The 11,770-nt window shown below is 39.2% G+C and overlaps 1 protein-coding gene and 1 long non-coding RNA gene across 2 annotated transcripts; one reads left to right on the top strand and one right to left on the bottom strand.

The window, feature by feature from the left end:
- Positions 1 to 194: 194 nt before the first annotated feature.
- LOC145719427 (exosome complex component RRP45-like) lies at positions 195 to 3,617 on the bottom strand. The gene is made up of 5 exons (XM_081810926.1): positions 3,450 to 3,617; positions 3,006 to 3,100; positions 2,188 to 2,307; positions 1,963 to 2,065; positions 195 to 1,053 (listed from the first exon to the last, which is right to left on the bottom strand). The coding sequence occupies exons 1-5, from the start codon at positions 3,513 to 3,515 to the stop codon at positions 838 to 840; spliced, it is 600 nt and encodes a 199-aa protein (XP_081667052.1). The 5' UTR covers positions 3,516 to 3,617; the 3' UTR covers positions 195 to 837.
- Positions 3,618 to 3,782: 165 nt separating this feature from the next.
- Positions 3,783 to 7,165, top strand: LOC145719428 (uncharacterized). Its single transcript, XR_014142370.1, has 2 exons — positions 3,783 to 4,429; positions 6,902 to 7,165. It is a non-coding gene; the product is annotated as an uncharacterized LOC145719428 (long non-coding RNA).
- Positions 7,166 to 11,770: the final 4,605 nt, after the last annotated feature.

Here is an 11,770-nt window from a genome sequence, read left to right as displayed (position 1 = left end):
TTTTTTTTTTTTTTTAAAGATTTTATTTATTTATTTATTTGAGAGAGAGAGAGAAACAGCATGAGAGGGGAGAGGGTCAGAGGGAGAAGCAGGCTCCCCGCCGAGCCGGGAGCCCGATGTGGGACTCGATCCCAGGACTCCGGGACCATGACCTGAGCCGAAGGCAGTCGCTTAACCAACTGAGCCACCCAGGCGCCCTCTACCTCTCAGTCTTTAGAGTCTACTCTAGTCTAATGCCTAAAAGCAGCAAATGAATGACTGCTCAGAAATGTGGGCATCTGATGTTTCCTTTCACAACTTTAAGACTCAAACTATCCAGTGTACTTTCATTATTCCTGCATGAATTCATATAAATTGACAATGACATACTTAGCACAAAAGAAAGGCAATGTAAACAGTACATGTCATCAGTTTTTAAAATGTGACCCATCCACTGGCAGCATCAGTATCACCTGGGAACTCTGTTACAAGTACAAATTTGTAGGTTCTACCCCTACCCTACTCTGAGGGTGGAGCCTAGCAATGTTTTAATAAACCTTCCAGTTGTTTCTGAAGGACTTCTGCCAGAGAGTAAGCACAAGTATCTCAACGTGCCGAGAACCATGTATTTCTCACACGTGGCTCCTAAACATAAGCCAACCGCTTCATCTAGTGCTCAATCCCAAGAAAAAGTCATCTAGTTTTATCCTAGAAAACCAAGATAGAGTGTGCTTTTATTGACAGACACTTTGATACAAAAGATTTGAGAGATTTCAAGGACAATTCTGACCATATATCATTTTTGCCTTATCAACAAATTTCAGAACATACTCAATTACCATCTACAATAAGAATTCACTAATAACAAGTTGCCTGAACATCAAGGATATTCATTCTTTCATAGGGAGAAGCGTGGCTCGAATCATGGGAGCTTACCAGTGTTACTTCATCTCCCTGGACAGAGACATCGGGTCTTCGGAAGTGACACAAGGCTACAATTGCAGCAATGCTGGCAGCATCAATAATATTCCCATCATGATTCAATAAATGTAGGTCCACACGTATTTGCCAAACCTGAATGTGAATTTAAAACAAAAATAAATCCTAACTGATCACAACCAGTGGCTATTCATAAGGAAAGTAACACTGCGTGCAAATTTTTCTCTTGCAGTTAAAATATGCAGTTACTCCTTCTATTTTATCAATAAAAATGTATTAAGAGAAATGTTAAGCCAGGCCAACAACTGAAGTACCAGTAGTTCACCTTTCTATGAGTCATCTGACAACAGTAAAATATACACTCTAAATAAATAGAACCATTGCACAATACTAAGATTTTCCCAATCCTAAATATATTTTTGTCTCCTAACTTAAAAACCTCAAACTCTTAGGTTTTACATAACAGTATTTATATGAACCTTACATGTAATCCAAATAGGAAGGATCATATTCAAGGATATAATGTGGAAAGTGACTTCTCTGGAGTCAAAAAGATAGTCAAAATACCCTAATCAAGAGTAAAGTTCTAAAACATCATCATGCAGCACAATTTATTGAGAGTAACATTTCCAATGTCAGTCTACCACTAACTCCCTGTGTAGCCCTGTGTAAGTCAATAAACCTTCACAAAAGAAGGATTTAATCTGTTCTTCAGTTCCTCATTCATAAAAAAAGGAACACATTACCTGCTTCTATCAACTCACATAAAGAACATAATAAAACAGAATATAAGAAAAACCACAAGTTCTTTGAATAAGACATTTTTACACACATTTGGCCAAGTTGATACTTTCACCAATGTTTATTGTCCCTTCAGAGAGAGAGATGACAGAGTTCTATGCGTAGCACTCAGGAACATGTGAAATGAAGTGAATCAGTATAAAATTGAATTAATGGAAGCTCTGAGAATAAAAGTACAGATATAGGAATCCATGAATCAACAATACTCAACCTAAGATTAAGAATTTTGGGCATATTCCCCACCTTTTCACCAGCAACAACACAGAGAGATTCAGTGTCTATACACTTCGAATTTCTTAGACATCTTTCCAAGAGTCGATTCAACTTCACCAAGAGATCTGACTGCCTATGAAAATAGGAATGGGCTAATGTCATGAAATATAACACCAGGCATTAAAACAATAGCTCACTGCTGTTATGTTCTCCTCTGGCTAAAAAGCAGCTCAAAAAAAAAAAAGATTTAAATACCTGCCAGGTTCAAAAGCTGGGGCAGCCATCTGAGAGAGTTCAAGGTTAAAAAAAAGAATACCTTCTGTTGCCCTGTTGAGCTTTGGAGAAACAAGTTCACAGGAAACCTGTCCAAGAACTCTGCAAAATAAAGTACAAATCTGTTAACTAAATAGATCTCCTTTCCAATTAAAAATAAATCTAAAACAGGTACCAGTTAAGTTTCGATCTTACTCCGAGTAACAACATACTCAGTATGATATATCATTAGAGGCTGAAATTACATATAAAGTATAGAATATACACAGAAATAAAACACATATTGGCATACACAAAAGGATGACAAGAAAAAACATCTCTTATTACAATATTGACTATTCCACAGATTTTTTTTAAATCAATTATCTTTACTTCTCTTTTCTAAAACAAATATTTATTGACACAAGATGGCCTGAAAACTTGAGAGATTTCTTAAGAGTTTTCATATGGCATGGCTGGCCAACATTATCTGAACAATATCCTCACAGCTTCCAAATGAATATTAAAAACCTAATTCTCATGTCAGGAAAATGAGAAAAGTAGGCTTACTTAATGGGAAGTGCAGAAAACAAATTCAGGGCAATTACTGCTGGCTGTATATATGACTTAAAAAGATCAGAAAACTATGTGATACTCATGTGATGAAAAATATATTTATGGTTAAAAATAAAAAACTCTCGCATTAAAGAAAATATACTTATTTTGGCATACTTCTTAGCTGCTTTGTAAACAACCGAGTCAATAAGGTCCTTTTAAACTTTTCCCTGTTGAGCTTTTATCTAATTTGAATCCTTTGTTACCTTGTTTTCCCGAGTTCCACAATACAGCACCCATAATCTGTTCCAAATGAGATCTTGATGTTCCTATAATCATAGGTTTGTCTGCCATCCAGCCGCTGTAAGCACAACATTCATTCGTTATTCCTTCAACAAATATTTATTGAGCAGCTACTCTATGCCAGGGCTAAACACTTGGGAGATAAGTGGATTCCTAACCACTCCGCATAGGAAAGTGGAAACCAGATGCCCAAGCACTACTAGTCGCTGGTGTGACTCCAGCTTTGAACCCAACTGGAGCCAAAAAAAAAAAAAAAAAGGTTGAGGGATTGGGGGAACGCACCGGCGGTTCCCTCCAGGGGCTCCCTGGGCCTGCGAGGGCCAGCTCTGTACGACCAAACCCGAAGGCTGCGAGCGGCGGTGCGACCAGAGCGCCCACGCACCGCGAAGTTTCCCGGGACCATTTACCTTCTTCTCTTCGATGGCGCGGAGTAGGAAACGGCGCTCGCAGTTTGAAAGTGGTGTCTCCTTCATGCTGTGGGACCACAGCACACACTAGCACCGGAATCAGCTAGGAAAAGTGAACTTGATCCCCTCACGCGCTCCCCGCTCGCTCTGACGCGCAAGAAATATACGTCATCAAAGCTCGGCGGCTTAGGAAAGCCAAGGCTGGGCGCGGTCGCTAGTGCGCAAGCTCAAAGCAATGTTGGCACTAGCGGTGCTGGCTAGGAGAGAGGCAAGTGCCTTTAAGGAGGCGGGTTTCTGAACGTAAAGCTCTATTTCTTTTATCAGAAACTGTAGGGAAGAACCCAAAACAACTATCAATGATAGAAATTAATATCAGTATATAGGGCTTTCGCATTTCACCCTTTCTTCAGTTCTAGCGGGGTAGACTAGACAGGTATTATTGTTATTTTACACAAATGAGGAAGTTGAGATTTAGCCAGAAAGCTGCAAAGGCAGAGTTTGTAGCATTTTCAATGGAGAAACACTGGAATGAACGGGCGAAGTGGAGAGGAGGGAGGAGACGAAACTTGAGACGGTGAGGTGGGGTATTATTGTGGGCTGAAAGGTGAAATCTCGTAGACTTGAGAAGTTGACAGGAATTTAGAATATTGACACTTCGTAACTAACGGTGTTATAATCACCACTAGCTGAAACAAAATTTGTTGTTTATTTTTTCAGTCTCTCCAGTTATTTTAAGCCGATAAAGCTTATTTTTATGGGCATAGAGGAACCGGATGCTTGCGCCGCCAACCACTCAGCTTTTTTTTAGAGAGGCAGTATCAAGTAGTTAAAAGCAGGAACTCCAAAGTTCTGTGACCCTGGCCAAGTTAGCTTATGTGCTTCACTTTACTCATCTGCAAAGTAGGAGTGATAAGCCTATTTAGTATGTTGGATGAAAACGAGTTAATACTTGTAAAATGCTTAGCACAGTTCTGGAACGAGTAAGTACTATGTGTTTGCATATTACTTTGTTAACATTTGTTTCTGAGGTGATAGTCACTGTAACTCCTTTTCAGGCTCCATTCCCCTACTTTCGTCTTTTTTAACAAGTTTTTTTTTTCCTACCAGTGATACAGTGTAGTCTGTTTGTACTACTTGCAATTCATGTACTCAATAAATTACATTTTGTGTATGTGTGTGTGTGTGTGAGGATCTTCTGTGTGGCAAGAATAATTCCAAGTGCTGGAGAAAAGGGGTGGACAAAATCTTGTTCCTCAAGGAACCCATATTCCCTTTGGAAGAGACAAACAATAAAAACTTAAACACACACAAAACCCCAAGTTCACATTCTGAATGCTATCTGAGAATGGGGTTGCTATTTCAGTAGGGATAGTTGCAGAAAGAGGTTGTTCTGTAGAGGTGGCATTTGAGTTAAGTAAATTCTCAGTGATGAGAAGGAGCAGCCATGATACCATCTGGAAGAAAGGAAGTGTTTCAAGCAGAAGGAGCAACATTAGCCAAGAATGAGATAGGATGAGCATAACATGGCCTGGAGACAGAAATTGTGAAGGAGGAAAGTGGACAGAAACTATGTCCACATGCTCAGTGAATTGGTTTTCAAAATAGGCAAGGGGATTACGGAGTATAGGCCATTCAAGTTCTTCAACAACATAAGTTCTTTTATAGTACAACTTCACAACAGAATTCCTGGCTAATTTCATCATTTAAATCCTTGTGTTCTTTTAGTGGGCATTTACGAATTTCTCTTTTCTTCAGAAATGAAATGTTGGCCTTTACTGAAGTAGTCTATCCTTTCCTGGGGGACAGCTTGGTAATGGAAAAAGAATGTTGTTTGGCTTCATATAAACTTCAGTTCTAATGGACTTTGAGTGAACTAAGTAATCTTTGTGAACTTCAGTTTCAGTATCTTAGTTTGGAAAGAATAATTACTTCGTGTTAAGTTGAAAGAATCTAACAGTGTTTTGGACAGGATAGCTATTCAATTGGTTTCCTTCCCTTTTTTGGCTTGCCAAAGGCTTCCCTTGAAATCACCCTGATTTGCCATGTCAGATTGCTCTTCTGAGATTGCTACTTGATTACTTTGCCTTTGCTTTTCTCCACTTGGGTAGAATTCCCACTGTTCTTTCCTACTTTCACTATTATGTTATTGTAATTTTAACACTTCAGCATCTGCCTTTTATTGGAGTTAATCCAAAGATGTATAACCCGTCTCCACCCACATCTACATACCATCACAAAATATATTTACATCATAATCTTATTTTTAGTAAGAAACCTTTGAAACACCCAAGGGACCTTGGCTTCATGTTTTCGGGGGAAAATTTTTTTTGAAGTTTGAAAAGAGGTTCAGATAATATTGTACATTCTGCTCTTTAAAAATAATCAATTTGAATCAGAATATTAACCTGGATTGTCTGTCTAAATATAACCTGGTTTTCAACAAAATATTTGAGTATACATCTTTTTTTCCCCTCTTTATTGGGCATCTGTTGCTTTGTCTGACCAGCATCCTTCTATTTTTTGGAGAAATGTCCTTTCCTGATCCCACATTATTCTGGTATTAATGTTTATAGGAGGCAGGGTATGACCAGGCCCTACTAATCATGGAACTCCATCCCTCTCTCCTCATTGCCTGTTCACCCAGGCAGGGCTAAAAAGAGTCGCTTCATCAGTCTTGACATGTGAACTCTAGGAAAGAGTAGGTCTTTCCTTCTCTAAGATTATGAACTCTAACGACAATGCAAGTCTGGAACTGTTAGGGGCCATCTTGCTACCACAGGGAGAGAATGTGTTTGAAAATGAAGTCAGACAGAGGCCAGTAAACTGAGAAATAAGGGAGAGAAGTGGAGCCCTTATGTAGAAATAGTTTGCACCAGTTCTTGGACTTCCCAGTTGGTGAACCAGTACATTTGAATTGGTCTCTGGTTAAGTGTGTCCAGAAGAATCCTGACTAAATACATTTCTACTAGATTATAAAGATCCATGTCTTACTAACCTTTATAGCACCTACTGAAACTGGTGTACCTTGTGAGTAAATGAATGAGTGAATGGTCTGTTACAGCACATCTGGTAAAAGAAATTAATAGGTGGATGAATAAATGAACAAATGGAATCTTACAATTTTGTTTACCATATAATATGTCTGCTGTACAATTTGTCTCTATAGAAATTGATTTTCCAGAAATTATCCTGGAAGAAGATAATGCAAAATGTTAAGGTGGTTATCTCTGGGTGGTGGGATTCTGGGAATTTTTTTTTTCTTTTTTGAACTTTCTTCTTTATGAATTTCCCAAATCTCCTGTGAGGCATATAATAGCTTTTATCATCAGAAAAAGTAAAAATAAAAATGAGTTTTCCTTTTCTTGTTCTGAAACATTTAACTATTTATTTAAAGACATTTTGGCTTTCAACTACATTTTTTTTTGTTAAGATTTTATTTATTTATTTGACAGAGGGAGACACAGCGAGAGAGGGAACACAAGCTGGGAGACTGGGAGAGGGAGAAGCAGACTTCCTGAGGAGCAGGGAGCCCAATGCGGGGCTCGATCCCAGGACCCTGAGATCATGACCTGAGCCGAAGGCAGACGCTTAACAACTGAGCCACCCAGGTGCCCCTCAACTATATTTTAACAAAGACATTTGTTTTGTTGTTGTTTTTCAAGACTCAAACTGGAAACTACATAGTTAATATGTGAAAAGATTTTATGCATTGACAACTGTCGTGGTCTGAATGTTTGTGTCACCCCGCAAATTCATATGTTGAAATTCTAACCCCCAAAAGTGATCATGTTAGGAGGTAGGGGTCTTTGGAAGGGGAGGATGGAGTCCTCATGAATGGAATTAGTACTCTTATAAAAAAGATCCCACAGAGCTCCCTGGCCCCTTCCACCACATGAGGATACCATAAGAAGTCTCTGACTCAGAGAGACCCCTCACCCAATCAGGCCAGGACCCTGATTTCAGTCTTCCAGCCTCCAGAATGGTGAGAAATAAATTTCTATTGTTTATAAGCCATCCAGTCTGTGGTATTTTGGCTATAGCAGCCCAAACAGACTAAGACAAAAATGATTGAACACTAATAAGTCACATGTAGTGTGTATTACCCTTCCATATTCTTCTTCCATATTATAAATTTTATTTTTTTTGAAGATTTTTATTTATTTATTTATTTGTCAGAGAGAGCACAAGCAGGGGGAGCAGCAGGCAGAGGGAGAAGCAGACTTCCCGCTGAGCAGGGAGCTCAATGTGGGACTTGATCCCAGGACCCTGGGATCATGACCTGAGTTGAAGGCAGCCGCTTAACCGACTGAGCCACCCAGGCATCCCCTTCCATATTATAAATTTTAAAAATCTAGATTATCAAGTTCATCTCTAGTTTCTATGGACTAGTTAAAAGAGCTTCCTTTTCTTTATCATTTGCTATGATCAAATATCTATATATGAACTCTCATTATTAAGCTTTTTCTATATGTTTAGAGGAATAAAATATTATTATCTTCAGCTTATAAATACAACAAAATGAGGGGGGAAGAGAGGCAGGGGAAATTTTGATTTACACTGCTCTCAGATAGTTGTGACATGTGGGTAATCCTGGACTCAAAGAAAATTAGGCAAATTCTCAGGTTCCACCCCAGAATTACTAAAGCAGAAACTGCAAAATGGGACCTACCATCTGTGTTTAAAAAACTCCTCCAGATGATTTTTATACACACTAAAGTTAGAGAAGCCCTGATCTAAATTTCTTAGAGGAAGAGATACACCTGGTCTTGTCCATAGCTCTGGGATTCCCAGTCTGTTTTAGCAAAATGTGCTTGCAGGTGTCATCCACTGCCCTTCCCCAGGGGACACTGCTAACTGAGGGCTTACTGATTTCTGGAGGGAAGTGGAGGCAGAAAAGGAATTACAGAGCTCCTAATATATGCTAGGCAGTGTGATTGGTGCTTGTGCTTCTGTACAGTGATTTCCAACTTGATCTTCACTGATTTTACAGAAGGAAGAGTTTTCAATTACAATCTAAACCTGAGCTATATTTCAACAGCATGGATTTTTATTATTTTATTTTATTTTTTAACAGCATGGATTTTTTTAAAGTTAATAGACACATGTTTAAGAGTACAGTGAAATTGAATGGAAAATACGGAGTTCCTATATACCCTTCCTTCCCCAACCCCACTACATACGTGCAGCTTCCCTCACCATCAACATCCCCAATCAGTATGATACATTTGTTACAGCTGATGAACCAACATGGACACATCATTATCCCCAAAGTCCATAGTTTACATTAGGGTTTACTCTTGGTGGTATATGTTTTATGGGTTTGGACAAATGTATAATGACATATATTTGCTAGTAGTGTGTCATACAAAATAGTTTCACTGCCCTAAAAATCACCTGTGTTCCACGTGTTCATCCCTCCCTCTCCCCTAGCCCATGGCAACCAATGATCTTTTTACTGCCTCTTCAGTTCTGCCTTTTCCAGAATGTCGTATAGTTGGAATTATAAAGTATGTTGCCTTTTCAGATTGGCTTCTTTGACTTAGCAATATGCATTTAAGGTTCTTCCATGTCTTTTTGTGGCTTGATAACTCATTTCTTTTTATCACTGAATAATATTTCATTGTATGGATATACCATAATTTCTCTATTCATTCACATATTGAAGGACATCTTGGTTGCTTCCAAGTTTTGACAATTATGAATAAAGCTGCTGTAAACATTCACATGCAGATTTTGGTGTGGACATCAGTTTTCAACTCATTTGGGTAAATACCAAAGTACACAATTGCTGGATCATATGGTAAGAATATGTTCAGCATTATAAGAAATCTGTCAGACTGTATTCCAGAATGGCTGTACCATTTTGCATTCCAACCAACAATGAATGATTGTTGCTCCACATCTGCACCACTTGCTGTTTTCAGTGTTTGGGATTTTGACCATTCTAATAGGTGTATGGTAGGATCTTGTTATTTTAATTTGTGATTCCTTAATGGCATATGATATTAACTTATGTTGAGGAAATATATATGCTTATTTGCCATTTATAAATCTTTGGTGAGGTGTCCAGATCTTTTTCCCTGTCTATTTTTTTTTTTTAAAGATTTTATTTATTTGACAGAGAGAGAGACAGCGAGAGAGGGAACACAAGCAGGGGGAGTGGGAGAGGAAGAGGCAGGCTCCCTGTGGAGCAGGGAGCCCGATGCGGGGCTCGATCCCAGGACCCTGGGATCATGACCTGAGCCGAAGGCAGACACTTAACAACTGAGCCACCCAGGTGCCCCATCTTTTTCCCTTTTTAAATTGAGTTTTACATTTTCATATTCTTGAGTTTTAAGAGTTCTTTGTAAAAAAAAATTTTTTTTTAAAGAATTCTTTGTATATTTTGGATTGTTGGGTTTGGCCAGCAAACCTCGATGTGGCAAACAAAAAGATTACTCCAGATACCTTAGTAGGAGAAAGGAGAAGGGACCAGATGTTCTAGTGGCAAAAGGCCCTGAGCCAAGCTCTTCCTCCACTTTTATTGTGAGCGTTATCAATACATCAAGGGAATAAAAAAAACAAGGAGTGTGAAACTTTAATAATCAGGACAGTAACAAAGGAAGTATCCTGTGATTAGAACAAGCTATGCTCATGTCACACATGCAGGCAGGGAGTACGTGACCACCAAAGATAAATGTTTCTCCTAAGAATTTATTCCCTGGATGAGTGCACTGATCTGCAACAAGGATCCGGCTGTTTTCAGCCCAGAAACTGCAAAGGAGGCCCAGTTTTCTGGAACTCCTTCTTTGCTTTTCAATTAGTCTCACCCAGAGAGGCATATATTTATTAAATCTTATCTAGCCAGGCATTATGAATTCCCACATTGGATGATAAATATGTGTTTTGCACTGTTTTCTCTCAGTCTGTGGCTTGTCTTCTCTTTCTATCGACAGTGTCTTTCACATAGCAGAAGGTTTTAATTCTAATTCTAATGAAGTCCAACTTGTCAATGTTTCTTTTTTGGATTGTGTCCTCGGCATTGTATCTAAAAAGTCATCATCTCCAAACCTAAGGTCATCTAGATTGTCTCGTGTGTTCTTAAGTGTTTTCTACTTTTTCCATTAGAGCCCTTAGTGTATGAATTATAGTTGTTTTAAATTCCTGGCTTGATCATTCCAACATCCTTGCCATATCTGAGACTGGTTCTGATGTTTGCTCTGTCTCTTCAAACTCTATTTTTTGTCTAGTAGTATGCCTTGTAAATTATTGTTGAAAACCAGACATCAGGTACTGGATAAAAGGAACTGGCATACATAGCCCCTTAGTGTTGATAAAGTGTGGGGAACGGGAAACATTCTATAGTCCTATGATTTGGTCTCAGTCTTTTAGTGAGCCTGGGCCCCTAGGCTGTGACATTTTACAAGTGGTTCTCAGTTTCCCACCCCACCTTCCTTAGGTAAGACAGGAAAACTAGTGGGGAATGGAGTTGGATCCTTCTTTTCCCCCAGGTCTGGTGGGCTCTGGTGACATAGTTTCTCTTGAGGGCAGGCCTTATTAAGAAGAACAATGTTCTGGCCCTATGTCAAAATGGCTACCATTCCCCTCCCCTTGCTAGAAGCATGAGAAGACTTTTCCCCCCAGTCTTCACTGTGAGAGCCTGGTAGGGCTTCTGTAGGTAAAACTCACAAAAGAGTGGGAGTCATCCTATGAGTGACCCCCAACTGGAATTTTTAACTCTCAGACTTGTCTGCATTGAACTCCAGCAATTAGTCCATTACAGCTTAGGTGTTCGACCACAGAGGTTCCTGTAGAGGTTTCTGTATGCGAGTTTCTGTTCTGGTAAGTTGTGGTTCTCCGTATCTGCCTATCTGCCTCTCCAGATTTTGTGGCAGTGGTTTGTTCTGTGACCTCACTTCTGTGACAGATCTAAGAAAAGCTATTGATTTTTAGTTTGTTCAGCTTCTTTCTTTTCATGTGGACAGGAATAACCATTTCCAAGATGACGGTGTGCTAGACCAGAAACTGGAAGTCATGTGAAGTAAAACTTTTTTTAAAAAATTTTTTATTGTTATGTTAATCACCATACATTACATCATTAGTTTTTGATGTAGTGTTCAATGATTTATTGTTTGTGCATAACACCCAGTGCTCCATGCAGAATGTGCGCTCTTTAATACCCATCACCAGGCTAACCTATCCTCCCACCCCCCTCCCCTCTAGAACCCTCAGTTTGTTTTTCAGAGTCCATCGTCTCTCATGGTTCGTCTCCCCCTCCGATTTCCCCCCCTTCATTCGTCCCCTCCTGCTATCTTCTTCTTCTTTTTTTTTTCTTAACATGT

This window comes from Leptonychotes weddellii, unplaced genomic scaffold (genome assembly GCF_054177405.1).
Source record: "Leptonychotes weddellii isolate Sample4059 unplaced genomic scaffold, ASM5417740v2 HiC_scaffold_4389, whole genome shotgun sequence".
NCBI classification, from domain to species: domain Eukaryota; kingdom Metazoa; phylum Chordata; class Mammalia; order Carnivora; family Phocidae; genus Leptonychotes; species Leptonychotes weddellii.
This window is presented reverse-complemented; position numbering and strand designations above follow the sequence as displayed.

Coding starts and splice junctions, on each gene's coding strand:
- LOC145719427 (XM_081810926.1), bottom strand. CDS start 3,515: ATGAAGGAGACACCACTTTCAAACTGCGAGCGCCGTTTCCTACTCCGC. Junction 3,101..3,449: donor GCGCCATCGAAGAGAAGAAG/GTAAATGGTCCC, acceptor TTGTGCTTACAG/CGGCTGGATGGCAGACAAAC. Junction 2,308..3,005: donor GTGGAACTCGGGAAAACAAG/GTAACAAAGGAT, acceptor TTTATTTTGCAG/AGTTCTTGGACAGGTTTCCT.